The sequence below is a fragment of the Manihot esculenta genome, chromosome 6 (genome assembly GCF_001659605.2).
Source record: "Manihot esculenta cultivar AM560-2 chromosome 6, M.esculenta_v8, whole genome shotgun sequence".
NCBI classification, from domain to species: domain Eukaryota; kingdom Viridiplantae; phylum Streptophyta; class Magnoliopsida; order Malpighiales; family Euphorbiaceae; genus Manihot; species Manihot esculenta.
In genome coordinates this window covers 28,947,816-28,967,051 of record NC_035166.2, presented here as the reverse complement: position 1 = coordinate 28,967,051, position 19,236 = coordinate 28,947,816, and the positions used below count along the sequence as shown (strand labels likewise).

The window sequence follows — 19,236 nt, the reverse complement described above, 5'->3', positions numbered from 1 at the left end:
ATCCACAGCCTTCAAAAGCCAACACAAGCAAAAATAAAAATGAAAATTCGTCCAAGCCAAAGACCACCGTTGTGGAAATGGAAGGGGATCTGGCTAGAGCCTCGGCTTCAAGAAAAGTAGCCTAGAAGGTCAGTAGTCCAGGCAAGCGGTGGCGGCTTGAAGTCAGGGTACGACAGATTCAGCCAATAAAAGAACTACAACCATAACCCAACATCAATACAGGCATTTTGTAGCTCAATCAACGGTGAAAGAAAATAACATTCAAATAAAAACAAATCAATAAAGGAGATTCTCATTCAAAGCACCGATCATGCGGGGAGGGCCCGATCAAACAACAAAGGCGGAGGAAGATAAGTGTGTCCTCACATGTCGGTTCTCCATTAACGCTCCCGATCTGCTTCCCTACATAAAAAAAATCAACATGCATCCAAGGCACTTGAACGTACTGATTCAGAAAAGTATAGACAGAAAACGAAGAGAAAAAAAAAGTCTCTAAAAAAACTATCTCTATCCAAACAAAAAATTAAAAACTATATATCCCTTCGGAAGGAGGAACCCACAGCTCCAGATGGTAGGAGTCATTCCCCACCCGGATGGGGCAAAAGACGACCGACCAGAGCAATAGCAGCAGAGGATTTAAGTCTCAAAAGAAGAACTGAGGGTTGAGAGAAAAACTCTCTCTAGACTAAAGTAGAGAGAGCGACAATCACTTCCCTAATCAAATATGACATTAACTCTATTATGAGTAAATAATTTCAGTTCATCACACTCTCGACCAAGTTGAACCGTTTCTACTGGTAACATCAAATCTCTGCCAAGTATGACTAGGCACACTCACAATGTTTCGTTTACGTTGTTTCACCACATGATTAAAGAAAGGCCTTTGCAATTGAAATAAATTTCCGCTCAAACACCGATTCAAATAACCATACTCGTGCTAGAAAGTTGCACATTAATCCAAATAGGAAAATCAAGAGTAGTTTGATATTTAACGAATTTCAGTAGAGCATTTACATCCTCTGCAACGCCCAAGTACTTCATTTTACAATGAACTTGCAAGCTACAATCTTACAGGGAAAGTCAATGTAAGCAGTCATCCCCCTACCAAATGGGGGAATAATCCTCCAATAACAGAATAAACAAGATTACTAAGCTTGAAGGTTACAAATGCAATCAGCGTTGAATTGCCCCATAATTTGTAAGGTCGAGAAGTGCGGGATTCTCAGCAAACACATTACCAATCCATAAACCCATTCAAGACACCATTCAATTGTAGTCTTCCATGACAACTTTTAACGTCGAAACCCTCTATGAAAATTCATATACCCTCTCAACAAAAAACAACACAGCCGGTTAATATCTCCTCCTAGGACTCCTTGACCTGTGTGCTCGTCCTGATCTGCAAAAATTTATACAGCATCAAGTTATGTTCCCAGCCAAACACGAAATAACAGGCAAGCCTGAGGAGTACAGCATCACAAGAAATTCATATGCATATACATGATTAAAAGATAAACTTAAATCAAGACATAAAAAATGAAGCACATTGTATCCACTATCCCGTCCACCCTCTGTGCACCACACGTTTATGCACAGGCCAAGATTTGCTCAATAGTACCAAATCTAATCCATAATCACCCGTGAACTTCCACACTAAACGTTTCGGAAGAATTTTGAGCATGTAATTAGCAAGCTTAGACCTACAAAGCAGCATAACACGTTCAGAATAAGACCATACGAATATTACCACCTTGATGCTCGATCTCCTTTCAACATCAGTGCCAAGTAGCTAACGGAAGCTTGGCATTGATAAAACTATCTAAAATTGTCCCTACCAATCTCTCCTTTGAAGAGCGCTACTACTTGCATTGGTTTGTGGCAAACTGGTAACATATCTTCTTCAGCAAATTTTACTTTCAGCACTATTTTATACATAATTTAAATTCATTATATAAAATTATGAATATCGATTATCTTCTATTTTACATATTTATCATTATCGTACAGTTGCTATAATCATTACCGAAGGAGATTTCTCCTTACTTCATATATATATATTGTTTTCATAACAGGTCACATACAAAAATATACATAGACAAACCTCATGTTCTTTCTTCTGATAGGCCCATTGCAGAAGGCCCAATCCACATTGATGATCTGGGTCAGAAGTTCAGCTCCATGCATTGCAGCTATTGCATTCTGTGCTTCCTCAAACTTTTCAAATTCTATCAGTGCATAACCCTTGCAAAACAAGAACTCAAATTAGTAAAATTTCGACTAACTTTATTTCTAGTGAAGTGTAAGTGTGGGACACTTTTTTCCCAACATGGCATGTATGACACGCATCTGTACATGAAAGAGGAGTGGTGAAATGCAGATGCTTATGAGATTGGAATGAATATGAAGTTCTTATTTTCTTGTCACATTATTTGTCATAATAGTACATACCATCTATAAAAATAAATTATTTAATTTTCTTCTTTAGAGGAGACATTTCCTAAATTTTAAGACACACACACACATATATATCAGATTGTCCCTCCTATGTCTTGCCCTAATTTTGAAAAATAGTAGTGTTGGAGCGTCTTGTTATATTGTAATCATGGGTAACATTTTACTGAAAGTATATTTAAAAAAAAAATTCAAACTTTCAATAAAACAAGTAACATAGACACAACATAATACAATCAACAACACAAAAAATGTCAGAATATCAAAGTAATAAAACTTTCGATCACGTGAAACCACATCCATCATGTGCTTACCAGAAATAGACATTCTTACAGTACTTGTTACAATCTTATACTTTTTAAACTAAAAATGTAGAACTGAATATTTCTGCTGCAATGTGTTATTATTATTATTTTAAATTACTTCACAATCCCTTAAAATGGAAGCCATTTCTAACAAATTTAATATAATATAATATAAGACCTAAGCACTGGAACACTATTTTGGTTATATAGTGTTCATTAACTGCTATATGGGAGCTTAACTAGATGAAAAAAAAAATATAGCCATCACCTATTACAATTGTATAAACTCAGGCTTTCTAGGTCTCTGTTTTAAAGTAGTTTATTCATCGATGATTCATAACAACTATCTTGTTTTATGATTTATCACCTTGAATGAATCATTAAGATCAACCTACCCTGTTTTCTTCAGAAATTAGAAGGGAAATAAAAGGAAGAAGGAAATGCTAGCTTACCTTAACAAACCCAGTTCGCCGATCAAGATTCAAATGCAAATTTTTTATCTCACCAAAATCACCAAAAGCATTTTGCAAATCATCCTCCTGTGCCTCCTCATGCACTCCACTTACCAAAATAATCCATCCTTCAATAGCTGCACAATTTTACAATAAAAAAACAGTTTATTATCAACTACAGTTATGCCAAGAGAGATTCAATTGTTGATTATGCAGTCACTAACACCTCTTTGGGAGAAAAGGTAGTTAAAGTAATAAGATATATTATAGCCCAACAAACAAAGCCTTAAATTTTTTTTAAAGGATGAGGACTTCTAATATGAGGATAAGAATAAAACTCCACAGTGAATGGAATTACGAATAATCAAGCATTCATGGATGTGTCAAGAAACTGCCAATCAAAGCGGCAAATTTGGTAGGCTTATGCACAAATAATTTTTCCGATGCATTATTTTTCTAAAGCCTTAATCGAACATTCTGGAATTCCAAAGTGGGTGCACAATTCCTAAAATTCATGCAACACATAAAAGCAGGAGTACTAGGTTTCTGGTAGATCAGGTGAACAACTTGTTGAAATTAGTGTAGCTGGTTTCTAGCAACTCTACACAATTATATGTCTCTTGCAGAAAACCTCCACTCAACTTCATTGTAATCATTTCCTCTTATAGTTACTTCAATCTTCTCCAGGATGTCTCCTAATTTTTACATTTCCACTGTTGTGAAAGGAGCGTCTAAGGCGCAAGGCACACCAGGCACCAGGGCTAGCACCTTGCGCCACCCCAGGCGGGCGATGTAGCCCAGGCGCACTCAGGCACACCAAGCACCCTGCACTGGAGAGGCGGGCCTGTGCCATACTAGGCACCCTTTCTAAGGGATTCCAAATTTTTGCCCTAGTCTTCCATTTCCAAGATAGCAGCCACAATGAGGAGGGAAAAAGAGAGAGAACATAAGAGAAGAAAAAAGAAGAGGAAGAAGACAAATAATGAATAATCATTAACACTTTATATACCTGTTTAATCCCATCTCAGGTAACTATTTCTTTTTTTTGTTTTGTTTGTTTATCATCTCCTTCCTTTTTTTCTTCTTTCTCTTTTTCTTCCCTCTCATCTCATTTTCCTGTTTTTATTCTCATTTATTCTCCCTAAAGTTGTAATGCTGCCCAATTTTTTACTTTTTAATGTTGTTGTCGACCAGAATCTGCATCTGTTATGTGCTATTGTTGTTCTGTTTCTTTTTTTTTTTTTTTCAGCTTTATGTACTTATGTATTTGATGTTAAATGAGAATTGTGCTTTAGGTACTTGATGTATTGTCACTTGTGTTATTGTGATTGTGCCATTGTGATTGTAGAGAGTGACCAAGTAATGTATTTTGTGAATAGTGAAATTGTGGTTGTGAATTGTGATTATAGAATTGTGAGCGTTAGCATTTGATGTTTGATACTTAACTTTATTATGTTACTTGAATGTTAATGAATTTTTGGTTTTTATTTATTTTTTTCCCTCGAGCCTGCGTCTTGGGCCTAAGCTCTAAACCCCCATTGCGCCTTAGTGCACCTCGAGCCCTTCCACAACTATATATATTATCAAATGTGAATGCATAGAAAACCCATCAAAATCCTGCATCATTATCACTTCAATTTATAACCTAAAGACCAACAACTGAATTATAATAGTAAGGTCCCTAATGAAATCAAATGATTTTTTGTCACATAAATAACCATGTCAAAATAATTAATTTTTAATATAAAATAATAAAATTAATTTATAATTTTTTAAAGCATTGAATTTAATAATTATAGTAGCATAATAGTAGCATATATATATATATACATATATATATGCACACTTTTAATTGTTTTATAATTACTGAAAATATTTTTTTCTTTAAATAAAAAAATAGGGTAGAAACCTAACATATATATTATAGATTAGAAAGAGAAGTGTACTGACATCGCTGAGGGCCAGGCCCACCATCGGAGCCGAGGGAATCGAAGTCGCGAGAGGCAAGGCGGCTCTGGCGGTCTGCATCAGCCTCATCTCTGAAGCCACGGCCTTTAGTCTTTCTGGGAGCTGAGAGGGAGGAAGATGCACCTCCAGTAATTGCAGACTTCAGCTTCGGAAGCGGTGCCCGAGGTGAGTTGTCGACGTCGACGGCTCCGTCCTCGTCCATCAGATCGTCCTCCTCCGGCTCGAAGTCCACCGCTTCCGCATCTGCGTTAGCCATTCCCTCTCTGAGAATATGCCTATGCAGGTATGACGGTGAGGTGAAGATTTTTGGGGGGAATTTTAGTAAAGTGCGATGCAAGTGAAAATCAAGGAGATTTGAAGACCAGCATTTATATCAAGGGTTTCATTCGGATTATCCTCTTTAAACGGGTCGGGTCTCCAGCTTCGTTGGGTTTGGTCCGCTTTGGACTGTGGACAAATAAAACGCAGCGTATTACTGTAGGTCGCATGCCATCATGCCCCAGTTTTCTCTGTCTCCCTGTCCAAGTGCAAACCAAGAACCTCTCTGTTTTATTTTTCCTCACTTTTTTGTGCTTTTAAAATGTAGAGGAGAATTCCTGAAAATGGTTTCTTCTAGCAATTGGGGATGGTGGTTGATCGGAGTTGGCTCGGTGTCATTTGTGGGGTTCCTCTATGCAGCAATTATATCAAAGCTTCTTCCTTTGTCCGACAATCCTATCATCTCGGCGATTCAAAATGACAGGTAATCCTGGGTTTTCCTCTTCCCTGTATTTCTCAAAGAATTGGTATCTTCTCGTGTCATTGAGACCGATGGCAATGCAGAATACGATTTCTCTTTAGTGCTATGGTGAATACAAGTGATGTTTGAACTCCTTTTTTCTACTTGGGTGGTGGATGGTTGATGTTGCATCACGCTAAGAACTAGAACTTGTTGCTTCAGTTTCATAAATTCTATTTACCAGTGGTCAAGCCTTAGAATGAGAAGGAAAAATTGGGAAGTTGCTTTCGAGAATTTCTTGTGCGTTAACAGAATTTACATTTTTTAGCCAATTGATGTGGCTAATAGTAGGCTTTGGGGTGTATTACGGGTCATCTAATGACCGCTGCTTGATTGCCTAGACAGAGAAAGGGAATAAGGGAAGCAATGTATAAATTAGTTTTGATTGGGTGCCAATCCAGTGAATATTTTATTCCTGAAGATAGTTAATACTTCTATGCCCTTGAGTGAGTTAAATAACATATATAAGCTTTCTGCCTTGTGAATTCTGGATATGTTTTTTATTTCCCTGATGATGCAGGATATAATTAAGTTCTTGAGGTTTGGTGTCCTGATTTGAATTCCTCTTTGTGGCAGGTATTACTGCTTCCTGGTACCCTTGACTCTTCCTATACTTTTTGTTGCAGTATACTTCCATTGGCTTAGCATGAAGCTTTTTAAGCATGCATGATATTCTTAGCACAAGCTTGAAGCAGCGGAACAACGGAAGAAGAAAGAAGAATGAGAGAACAGTTGCCTGGTATTGTATAACCCACTTGAGTAAATTGCAAACTTTGTGAATGGAAATGATTAAGTCGAGTGGCTAGCTCTGAAGTTCGTTATTTCTTTGATATTGTGCTGCCTTCCCTTTTCATTATATGAGCTGTATTTCGACTTTCTATTTCAATGAGAAATTTCGCATTGCTTAATGACTGACTTGAAGTTCTACCGTTTTGAGAATGTAGATGTATCCAATGCTGCAATTGGGAAATCTCAGGTCTAGTTTATTTCTGTTGATTCAATTAATGTGACTAAGATAGGGGCTTTGTTATTTATAAATATACTGTTCTTTTCTAGTTGGCAAGAGAAGCAAGCTACTGCTGTGATTTAGTGATCAAAAACAGATCTCTAATCATCTCTACTACCAGGACATCACTAATATCATGCTTTGAGACTGTATATTAATTTCTGTCTTTTTTGTTCTATAACTATGTAAGGACTGTTTATTTTAAGAATGAACTTGGACTAACTATTACCTAAAAGAATTAAGCTTGCAACGTGTAGGTTAATGTGAGGTTTATATCATAACACAGAAAAACTAGTGACTACTAGCAATTTCATAAGATACTTCCTAGTCCTAGCATCGTATATGGGAGGCTATTATCCATTTGCTACGGCGTGCAATCTGAAGAAGCCAAGACCATGTTAGTCAAGGTGATGATTCTGTGTCTGCTGCTAGAAGTCATTAATGGATGCCCACTTTTTCAATTTTCAAAAGTAGGCTGCTTTTCCTTTTTGCTGATATGTTTGCCTTTTGCCTTGTCTTGTCTTGCTTCCTTTTGAAAGAAAAGTGTACATTGAACTTGTTAATCAGGTGTGTTACTGAGTAGTGATCATTATTGTACATTTGTTTTGCCAAGAACAAACACAGTATTCTATTTGCTAAATTAATCTACCATCACTGTTTGTGGGGTACATCATCAATAATTTAGCGCTCATGTGCTCTTTGAAGCTTTACCTTTCCCAAGCAGTCTTCCATCATGTGACAAAGTAGATAACTACGGCTGTGTGCATTCTCCTGAATCGTACTCATCATAAACCATGAATACTGGAGATTGAAATAGAATCACCCTATTATTTTGCAAAGCTGTCTTTTATTTCAGATTGACATAATCGGATACTCGCTAAGTTGCCATCTGTTCTCCTTGTATTATGCTGGAATTTCCTACTTTTCTTGTTTCCTCCTTTTCTTTGTATTATATTAAAAACGAGAGTAGTGCTCTTATGACACCCAACATATTGATCAACATAAAACTGGAAGAAATGTCTTATTCTCTTTCAGAATGGACGGTCACGCCCACAGAATAGAAGGTCGAGCCATTGTTTGACCAACTCAAAAATTCACAGGGAAACTTATTGGGCAACTGCCCATGCAAGTTTCAAGTTATAGCTTGGCCTTGGGACCAAAAAAATCAGGCTATGCAGTACAGCTGGTCCTGCTAATCACAGATTAACATGCAAAATCATATAACCGTGCAGACACATGGTGAAAGAAGGGTTGCAGGGTCCCTCTCCATTGGTTTTTAACTCCTGGGTTACTAGAAAAGGTCAGGCAACCTTTGGGATAAGTTCTATATGTTGCACATGGCTAGAGTCCAAGACTAGGGAGGAAAATAAAGACAAGAAATGATATTGAGAAAAACAACAAAAGAAAAATAAAATACTGAAGGAGATATGAAACGGTTGTCGGAGGCAACAAAACACAACATGTTGATATTGTTTGATCAGCTTTTATTTCCTTGGAAGGAGGGTACAATTTTGGTCTTCTAGGTTATCTTGGGTATCCTTCACACATTTGCCTATACTTAGATCTCAACAATATACTATACATACACCCAATACGTATTCTACGCTTATATTTTTTCAACACCAACAACAATAAATTGTCACTTCCAATGATAATAAAGTAAATCCTTGGAATGGGAAAATAGTTTTTTTTGTCTAAAAAAATATTAAAATATTATGATGAACTCGTTATTATGGTTTAATTTGCAGCCCAACCCCAACCCAGACCCACTTCCTGAAATTTGAATGAAGTTCACTCATGGGTTGGGCTGCATTCAAGTTCTGACCCTAAATTGGACATGCACAGAAAGTATTGGACCCACCTGAAAGGGACAACCCAGATTCAATTATTTCCCCCAAGCTTTCAAATGGACATGATTAAATTTACCAATTTGTCCCCCACAAACATCAAAGGCCCAACTAGTAATGATAACCCCCAAGGAAAAGGCAAGGCAAGGAGAGAGAGTGGTTGGAGAGGAAAACTGATCTGGGTCTGACCAAAAATTTAATGAACTTTGATGATGATCAGCTGTATTTGATTACAGTGGATGATCAAACGTGTGGTTTGTGGGAGTTGTAGGAAGCCGAGGGTTGAGATAATTGTAGAGAAGCATTACCAAAAAGTCATTTCTGGTGATTCAATCTAATTTAAATTTACATCTCACAGTACGAAAGGAGGAGTTTGTCAGAATGATGGCAAGTGAACGTGCATCACTATTTCAAACACAAACGCTAATCTTTTCCCACTCGCTCTGTTCTTGCGCGTGTATCCAACCCTTCTTTCGTTTATGATTTCCTATAATAACATTATCTGTATAATGATAAAGATGTTTACTACTGTTCGCAACAGATAGAGTATTTTCAATATACATCGGATTAAACTGTAATAAAATAAATTTAAATAATTATAATTAAATTTAAAATAAATTTAAATTTAAAAAATAATATTTATACGGATTTAAATTTAAAAATAATAAATACTGTAGTTTAAATTTTATAATTTATTTTAAAAAATAATTAATTTAATATAAAAATATATTTTATAATAATATTTATAAATTTATATATATTTTATTTAAAATTTAAAATTTAAATATTTTTTAAAAATTATTAAATTTTTTAAATAAATATTATTAATAAAAAATATTTTATATATAAATTATTAATTAAAATATATAAAATTATATAGATTAAAATTTTATTTGAATAATAATAATTAAATTTAAAAATAAATCTATTTAAATAATTTAAATTAATTTTTAATCGAATTTAAAATTATTCAGATATTATTTAATATAAATCAAATTTTAAATTTAAATAGTTTAATTTTATGGATATTCTACCCATTTACTTTCCTACTGTTTATCTATTTTTATTTATAAGAGCAGCAGTTTACATTCCTAATGTTTACCTATTTTTATTTATAAATAAATGTAGGTGTAAAAAATAAATTAAACTCTAAAATCACAAAAAAAATAGTAAATAGTAAGTTTACAAACTTCTATTATTCTTACATATTACTACAGTAAAATTATGATGATAAGTATTTTATAATAAATTATTATTAATATTAAAAATAGTTATTAATAAATATTACTTTTTTATTAAAATAATTAAATTCTTATTATTATATTTTTTATGTATTATTTATATTGCTATTATTATTATTATATATTAATTAATATTCTGTAAATTTTTTGTTAAATGAAGTACTTCATCTTTAAATAATATGATGTGAAATTTATGTTGAAAAGATTAGAAGACAAATTCAAATAGCGATTTTTTTAAGGAATTTAAGAATAAATATTATTTTAGAAATTTTCCTTTTTCATCGAATAACTTCAACAAGTATTAAGAAAAGAAAATATTAAGGAGTGCGAAAAAGAAAAGGTTGGCGAGTGGCGTTAGCCATTTTCCCTTCCCAGTTATAGAAGAAGATCTGAATCTACCCTCCCACTAAGCCTTGTTTTGTCCAGTTCTGTAAAGACAAAATCCTTAAAAATAATAATAATAAAGCAGAAGAGAGAGAAAGTTAGAGTGAGTTCTCTCTCTCAAGGCTGCTGGCTGCTGCTGCTGCTGGCTTACACTGCCATCAAAAAAGTTGTGGCTCTTCTCAGTTTTAATGAGTGAGATAAGCTCCACCATCAAAGCTCTCACCTTTGTTGCTCTCTCTCTACCGTCTTGAAAGGCCTTGTCTTTGAGAAGGGGTTCTTCGAATATTGGGTTCAATAGAGGGAGAAAAGCTTTTCTCTTTATCATCTCAACCTCATAATAGCATTTCCTCTTTCCTTTTAACTTCAAAATCATTATATACTAAAATAACAAATCCCATTCCATTATTATTTGCCCTTTTCAACAAAGTCCACACTTTTACTTCTCCCCCCTTCCTCTCCCTATCATTTTGCTCTTTCTCTCTCTACCAACTTTGAGGTTTGCGAGGTGTTTTTCCTCCATGGATTCTTATGAAGCTACCAAGATGGTGTTTTCAAGGATCCAAGGCTTGGACCCTGAAAATGCCTCAAAAATCATGGGCTACCTCCTTCTACAGGACCATGGAGACAAGGAGATGATTCGCTTAGCTTTTGGACCAGAAACCCTCTTGCATAATCTCATCCTTCAAGCCAAAACCCATCTGGGTCTTGCTTCCAACACACCTTCGACGCCCTCCACACCCTCGCCTCCTTCACCTTTTAATCCCACTTCCAGACCCAACCCTTTGTCCATTTCCTCTTCAAGAATCACTTCCAACAATGGCTTCGACATCACAAACCCATCTTCACCGTCGTCAAATTCTTGGCCTCTTATGAGTCCTAGCTCCACTTCCTCACTTTCATATGCTAGTATTGTTAATGGAACCAGTAATAACCACACCAGTTCCTCATCTTTATCATCTTCGATGTCGTTATCTAATGCATTCCCATACTACAACAGCAGTAACACTAATAACAACAGCAGTAATGATCTCATTGATGAGTATCAACTTCAAGACCACTTTTCCTTCCTCAATGATTCAAAGGCCGATGATTTGTTTGATCCACGGCTTGAGTTAGCCATGAGCCCGACGACATACGGTGATACCCATTTGCATAGAAGGAGCTTTTCGGTTCCAGGCATGTGTTTTGGGTCCGAAGATTCTAATTCCGGGTTTGGATGGAAGCCATGCTTGTATTTTGCAAGAGGGTTTTGCAAGAATGGTACTAGTTGCAGGTTTCTTCATGGGGAATCGGCTGATGCTGCTGCTATTGTTGGCTCACCAAGTAAACTCAACGAGTTTGACCAGTGCCAAGAACTTCTTAGATCAAAAGTTGCTGCCGCCCAGCAGCAGAAGCTAGCTGCAGCCTCACAGTTCATGGCTGGAGCTTCTTTTCCTTACAATAAGTGCATGAATTTCCTCCTTCAACAACAAAATGACACCCAAAGGTATATACATACCCATAAAATATAAATTTTAAGTCTTGGAGCTGCGAAAGCCCTTTCAGCTCGGACTTTTTATTTACTATTAGGGGTGCATGTGGGTGTTTTTGAATGGTTATTGGCAATGGATTTTAGTCCATCTTTAGGAAGGTTTAGTTATTTTTTTTTACTAGCATTTTCAATGCGCTGTTTCAGATCGGCTGCAGCAGCTGCATTGATGATGGGGGATGAGCTTCACAAGTTTGGAAGATGCCGCCCTGAAAGGAACGATTTCTCGCCAATGGGATTGGGAGGGGCAATGAACCCAGGTTCCAGACAGATCTATTTGACATTTCCAGCTGATAGCACATTTAGAGAAGAAGATGTTTCAAATTACTTCAGGTAATTAATGTTCCATGGTTTATCTTCCTTCTTGCCACAAAGAAAGTGAATAATTAAACAGCTTTTGGCTAAAGGTAGTTTCTTTGTGTGGTTTGAAGCATTTATGGGCCAGTGCAAGATGTGAGGATTCCCTACCAGCAAAAGAGAATGTTTGGGTTTGTTACATTTGTGTATCCAGAGACAGTGAAGCTTATATTGGCTAAAGGGAATCCTCATTTCGTCTGCGATTCGCGTGTGCTTGTTAAGCCATACAAGGAGAAGGGAAAAGTCCCAGACAAGTATAGGTCTACTGATCTTTTTCAATTTTGTCTGCTGTCCACTTTCTGCTTTGATTTATTGTGTTCTTAATTGACCCATTTCAGGAAGCAACTGCAGCATCAACAACAACAGATGGAGAGAGGAGAGTATTCAGCTTGTTCTAGCCCTTCCGGACTCGAATCTAGAGAGGCATTTGACCTCCATCTTGGTAAGCAAACTGGCAAGGATGTGCATATCTCAATTCAAATTTAATGCCAATACTTCCTAGTGAAGCAATGCTTGGTGTCAATGTAGGAGCTAGAATGTTTCAAAATACTCAGGAGATGTTGTTGAGAAGGAAATTAGAGGAACAAGCTGAATTGCAGCAAGCTATTGAACTCCACGGGAGAAGGCTAATGAATATGCAACTTCTTGACTTGAAAAACCATAACAATCATCAATACGTTCATGGTTTGTCTACTGGATCTCCCATTCCCTCGCCAACTCTCTCTCGCACTACCAACAGTCAGAATCTCATTTTTCCACCTGACGACATTGACCAAGAAGTTCCCCAAGGTTGATTGACAATAATATTAACTATTGTTGATTTGAAGTTTTATAATGTTCAAGAAAATGAGATCTATAATGGTTAACTTGCATTATATTTATATCGCTGCAGAGAATGGTGGTAACCCAGATGCAGCAGCTTCTCGAAATGCGGTTCCTGAGGCTGAACAGGAAGTGAATCCAGCCACTAAGCACAGTAACGGCAATAGCAATAGTAGTATTTGTAGCACTGACGAGAAGACCAACACTGAAGAAATTGATCTCCATGAAAGGTAAGATGCCTGAAATCTTAGATATATATATACAAAGAGATACTCACAAGATCAAACACCACATTTGTACTCTGATTCTGTTAGAGCTTGCTATATTCTGCTTTAATACTATCGATCTTTAAATTTTTCACTTTTGCCACAATTTTTTACATTTTCTAACTAGTTATTGTTTTCTCATATGAACAGTTTGGAGCATATCCTTCCTGATAACCTTTTTACTTCTCCTAAGAAATCATCTGGCGACCACACTGTCTTCTCAGCTGCTGCTTTGGAGGTTGATGAAACGAGTACGTCTTCTTCTAACAATAACCCCATAATGCCCACATCTTCCACTCTCAATATTGGTTCTCTTAAATCATGTTTTCTCCAAATGCCCAGGTGAGAAACATAAATATTTTACTTGCCCAACACCAAATAAAGGAAGAAAGCTAATATCTTGATTTGTTTTTCTACAGGATTTCTTCTGGGCATGGAACCATTGGCATGTAGCAGGCAAAGGTGAGCAATGGCCAGCAATGGGGAGATTGACTTTGCTAGGGTAAGAGATTATGAAAAATAATATATATCAAATATTAGTTTCCTTTTTCTTTCTTCAATGATTGGACCTTGTGAGCACATCACACATGCAATACAATCTGTAATACTTTTATAGTCAAATGTGATTTCTTTATAATGTTGGGTTGTTTTTGTTCTTCTTTTGCAGAAATATTGGAAAGCATATACAAGGAAGAAAAAAAAGAAATCCTCTAGCTGTATAGCCAAAAACCATACCCACAACAAAGAAAAGAATCTGTAGACAAGATCTCAGCAAGATCACCATCATTATCAATACATACTACTTACAATGAATACATAATGCAATACATAAAAGGACAGATGAACTGAAAAATGAGAGTGGGGTCTTTCTGTTTTTCCTCACTGTGTACTCTCTGTAGGTGAGTGTTTGTGTATGTGTGTGTGTGTGTGTACTGGACCACACAGCAATAGCAGAACAAAACAAAAGCCTACTAGTAACTCACTCTATTATCATCTGTAATTTCTTTTTCACTTTGTTTTACCAATCCTTTATTGTAAGATCTAAAACAAAATTGAACCCTCCATAGAAATGAGGTTCTTGTATCTCTATGAAGAAGAAGTACACACTTCTATGTCACTTGTGTAAATAAATACACCCAAGAAGCTTAAAGAACTGTAGTAGAATTATATAACAGCTATATGGATATGGAGTCCAAAAGGGTAAAGCAGTGCAATGAGTGAAGTGGGGAGTAAAAGCTGTCTCATTGCCCCTTTTTAAGTTTTTATTGCCCTTGTTTTCATAGTATCTGTCATCCATTAGATTATGAAACAGGCAGAACAGAAAAGGTATTTTGGGGGAAAATGAACATATTTTTTATGAAGAAAAATTATAAAAAAAAGGTGGGGTAAAGTAGAGATTGTTCTTTCATGTGATTAAAGGTTCCTTTAGGGGACTTTTTTGTCTCATTTTGTGGTTTCTTTTAGGTGGACATGAATGGTTGAGGGCCACACTATCACATGGTTTCTGACATGTATGAATGGTATCTGGGTACCACTCACTCCTTTCTCTTTCACTCTTTAATTAACCTCATTCTCTGCCATTTTATTTTTATGGGTCTTTTGTATGTATTTAAAATTTTACCGTTTGAGTGATCTAACACTCTTCTTTATATTTTTTTATTAGTAGAATAAATATTTGTTAAAATTATTTACTCTGTAATGAACTAATTCAACGTAAATAGGTACATTTGTGATTATTAAAAAAATGCCACTTCCCAATTTGCCAATGTTTACTAGTCTTGTTTCTTGCAAAATTGGCCCCTCACCGCACAAATTGTGGGGATTCAAACAGAAAAATTTGGGACAGTCACCTTATGTTGGTAGTTGTGGGGATTAATAAAAGGATTTAGCATCATTATATTAGCATGCAAAAATAATTAAAAAAAAAAAAATTGTACCATTTGTCCATCTTGTTAGGTGCTTGTTCTATTTAGGGTATATGTTTGTTGCCCATGTTTTGGGCAGCAGATAGAGTTGTAGCAGGACCACCATGGCAGTTCTTTATGTGGTGGATAACCAAGTGTCTATGCATTTTCTTTCTTTTCATGTCATTTACAGTAACTCTTGTGGGAGGTTAGGATGTCAAAATCTTCACCCCTCTTTGGCTCATGGCAAATAGCTGGCTACCTCAATCCTAACTTTAGGGCTTTATTTTCTCTAATTTTGTCTATTATATATTATACATCAAAGTTAAATGTCTAAATCACATCATTTTTTCTAATTTTATAATATACTTATTACATATTTTATTATAATCATTTGATTATGGTATGTGAATTAGATTTAGATATTATAAAATCATATTACAGTTTGTCCTTAATCCCAGGCAGTTTCATTGCTGTTTCTTCTGAATGTTTTTTTTATTTGTGAATGGGTTGCCAGTGGATGAGTTCTATTACTAACTCCTATCTAAAAGGCACTTGGGATTCTCTGGAGTTTGATAAACAAGTGGGTTTTGTTCTTTTTGGTCACTTCTCTAGTTTATTATTTAGAGTCATTATCAATTGTGGATAAAGAAGTGGAGAAAAATGTAGCCATGAGAGCAGCAGAAAGAAATTTGAGTTAGGGTTTAATAATATAGTATCACATTTATGAGTGATGGTGGGGGGCCTTCTTTTTCTTTTTTTTTTTTTTAAATCTCGAATATAATTTTAAACTTTTTAATAAAATGATCATTTTTTTTTAAAATTTATCTGTAATGCTTTAAAATTATAATAATTTAATTCTACAGTTTATTTTTTAATAAATTTAATGTAATAATTATGACTTATAATTAGTTAATCGTGAATAAAATATATTTTATAAATTGGTGTACTTTTATTGAAATCAAAATATTAATAATTTATATTGAATTTCTCTACTTTATTAAAATTGGCTATTCAATTCATATTTTCAAAATTGTTCATTTATTTTGTTAAATTAAATTATTTAGTCTTTTACATTAAATTTTTATAAAATATTAAGAATTAAACAGTTGTAATTTGTTTTATAAGAATTTTGTGAAGCACATACATTAAAATGGAAATAAAGAAAATGAAAAGAGCTTCAATATAATGAAAATTATTAGCCTGAAAAAGGTGATTTTGCTAGCTTTTCTAATTTAGAGAAAACTTTTTTAAAAAAAGTGTGAGAAGTATCTCATAAATAATGATAAAATTTAAAATAAAAATTATAATTCACCTTAAAAAAAGGAAATGGGGGGTAGGCATGGAAGCACAAGTCACTGGTGATCTGAGAATGTGCCCTTGAAGCTGTGACAGACAGCAGCTGCTTGTGATCCTAATGTAGATGACAGAAATGGTCATCAGCATTGAGAAAGAAGATTTGTCTTAGAATTGGAGTGAGAGTGTGGGCTTTGTTTATGAGATTTTGGTGGGTTAGGAATCAAGTTGCTTGACTAATGATTTTGAAGTTTTTTTTTTCTTTTATTATTTTGATTAATTTGAATTTGAATGAATTAATTAAAAAATAAAACTCACTCATAAATTTTATACTTTATATAAAGATTTTGAATTTAATATTATTAATTAAGAAAAAACAAAACATTATAAAAGTTATTGAGAGACATCCACTAAAATTTAACAGCAAATAAACGATGTCGTTTAAATTGCATTTTTCACCATCTACTACACGTGATAGCTGAAATGACCAATATAGCCCTATTTGCTCTGTCAACACACACAACCCGTTCAGATTTAGGAAAATGAAAATTCCTTATAATAATTTAAATTTATATATGAAACTGGCTACTATTTAAATAATATAATCATTTATTTATTAGCTGATGAAGTGGATAAGTGATGGGATGGACTTTGACCCATGATTGAATGAGGGGTAAATGATTCCTTGTAATTGAAATGCATACACTCCACAAATCTGGGTCATTGAACCCCCAATGAGTCTTGCCCATCCAACGATGGAGAATATTCACTCATTTTCTTTTCTGTTTCGAAAAAAGAAGATTAGAATAGTGACTGGAGAAAACGTGCTGCATCATTTGTTAATGTGAAGATGATAAAGCAGAGAATCAAGAGGCTGCGCGTGATGCTCACAGCCTCTTCTCGCCTACAGTACTTTTTAGAAAACCACATTTTACCGCTATTTCTTTCATTCATATTTATTTACATCCTCATATATATTTTTTTGTTTATTTTAAATTATATATTTTTAAGTATTAATTAATTTAATATAATTTATTTAATATTAATTAAATTTTAAAAATAATTTATTAATATAAACTATTTATACATTAGCATATTAAATCTATTATACATGAGATAATTAAATTATAAAAATTTATTCAATAAATGTTGTTTATTAAAAATAGAGACGGATATTTATAAATAAATATTTTAAATAAATATTTTAAGATTATATAAATAATTTTGAAAATTTTATTTAAAATAAGCGAGAATAAAGATCCTGTATATCAATAGAGAAAAGATAATAGTAGGTTCATATTTATATTAGCCAAAGGTCCACAGGAGCAGCAAGAGTACCTCAAACTAAGGGCAGGGAGAGCAATTACTTCATTATGGTGTGCCGGGTGAGTTGAATTTTGAATTGAATTAAATTAAAATTTTAATATTTATAAAAATTAAATGAATTTTAAATTAAAATTAAATTTATTTTATTTTATTTTATTTTTTTCTAGTCACAATTTATAAATCTAGAAAATTCTTAGTAACTTAACTTTTCATTGCTCAGTTTCATTATTGTAAATTAAAATACTATTAGGTTGTTGTGTTATATTAAAATTATTTATTCAATCTTTCTTTTTTTTTTATTCATTTGATTAAATTGTCTTCATATTTTATAAAATTAAATTTCTATTAAATAAAATACTAATTTATTCTAATGTTTATTTTTAAAAAATTGATATTGTGGATAGTAAAATTATAGGAGTTTAAATAATATATATATATATAACTAATGACAGTTATTATAAGAATTAAATAATATAAATTTTTAATATTGAATACTAAGTTAAATTTTTTGAATTTAGTTTTATAAAATAAAATATTTTAACCAAATAACTAAAATTATGTACAAAGATAATATTTGTTGTGTATCACAATAGAGATTACAATTTATTTATACATGAGAGACGGTATCTAAACAGGAAGGAAAATTAAGCCTATGATTATGCAATCCCTAAAATTAAGTAACTAACTCATCTATCAATATTTACTTCCTATATTAACATATTTACTTACTATAACCTATAACACTCCCCTCAAGTTGGAGCATAAATGTTAATCATGCCAAACTTGTTACATATATAATCAATTCGAGTTCTATTTAGAGATTTAGTAAAGATATCTCCTAATTGTTCTCTAGTTCGGATATGTCCTGTTGATATTATCTTTTGTTGAACCTTTTCACGAACAAAATGACAATCAATCTCGATGTGTTTAGTCCTCTCGTGAAATACTGGATTGGAGGCAATGTGGATAGCTGCTTGATTATCACACCACAACTTAGCAGGCACCGAATTTTTGAACCCAACTTCTTCTAATAGTTGACGTACCCACAATACTTCACAAACGGCTTATGCCATGGCTCGATATTCAGATTCAGCACTAGAATGGGAGACCACATTTTGCTTCTTACTTTTCCATGAGACCAAGTTACCTCCCACAAAAACACAATACCCAGTAGTTGACCTCCTATCAACCTTCGAGCCTGCCCAATCAGCATCAGAAAAGCATTCAATATTTGAGTGCCCATGGTTGCCATAGAATAGCCCTCGCCTTGGGGCCCTTTTAAGATAACAAAGAATCTGTCCCAAA

At 34.1% G+C, this 19,236-nt stretch overlaps 2 protein-coding genes across 3 annotated transcripts; one reads left to right on the top strand and one right to left on the bottom strand.

Moving 5' to 3' along the window:
- Positions 1-962: 962 nt before the first annotated feature.
- On the bottom strand, positions 963-5,899 carry LOC110617994 (RNA-binding protein Y14). Its single transcript, XM_021760985.2, has 4 exons — positions 5,159-5,899; positions 3,209-3,345; positions 2,102-2,241; positions 963-1,399 (listed from the first exon to the last, which is right to left on the bottom strand). The coding sequence occupies exons 1-4, from the start codon at positions 5,430-5,432 to the stop codon at positions 1,354-1,356; spliced, it is 597 nt and encodes a 198-aa protein (XP_021616677.1). The 5' UTR covers positions 5,433-5,899; the 3' UTR covers positions 963-1,353.
- A 4,638-nt stretch (positions 5,900-10,537) lies between these two features.
- On the top strand, positions 10,538-14,522 carry LOC110617159 (zinc finger CCCH domain-containing protein 22). 2 transcript variants are annotated; one of them, XM_021759771.2, is made up of 9 exons: positions 10,538-11,918; positions 12,108-12,293; positions 12,392-12,571; positions 12,656-12,759; positions 12,846-13,106; positions 13,210-13,369; positions 13,556-13,656; positions 13,825-13,907; positions 14,073-14,522. In XM_021759771.2, exons 1-8 carry the CDS (start codon positions 10,951-10,953, stop codon positions 13,869-13,871), a joined length of 2,007 nt encoding a protein of 668 aa, XP_021615463.1. In that variant the 5' UTR covers positions 10,538-10,950; the 3' UTR covers positions 13,872-13,907; positions 14,073-14,522. The 2 variants fall into 2 exon arrangements, with proteins under 2 accessions (XP_021615463.1, XP_021615462.1); XM_021759770.2 differs by having other exon boundaries at positions 13,556-13,747.
- The last annotated feature ends 4,714 nt before the right edge of the window (positions 14,523-19,236 follow it).

Coding starts and splice junctions, on each gene's coding strand:
- LOC110617994 (XM_021760985.2), bottom strand. CDS start 5,432: ATGGCTAACGCAGATGCGGAAGCGGTGGACTTCGAGCCGGAGGAGGAC. Junction 2,242..3,208: donor GGCGAACTGGGTTTGTTAAG/GTAAGCTAGCAT, acceptor TTGTTTTGCAAG/GGTTATGCACTGATAGAATT. Junction 1,400..2,101: donor ATCAGAAGAAAGAACATGAG/GTTTGTCTATGT, acceptor AAATTTTTGCAG/ATCAGGACGAGCACACAGGT.
- LOC110617159 (XM_021759770.2), top strand. CDS start 10,951: ATGGATTCTTATGAAGCTACCAAGATGGTGTTTTCAAGGATCCAAGGC. Junction 12,294..12,391: donor GATGTTTCAAATTACTTCAG/GTAATTAATGTT, acceptor TGTGGTTTGAAG/CATTTATGGGCCAGTGCAAG. Junction 13,748..13,824: donor TGTTTTCTCCAAATGCCCAG/GTGAGAAACATA, acceptor GTTTTTCTACAG/GATTTCTTCTGGGCATGGAA.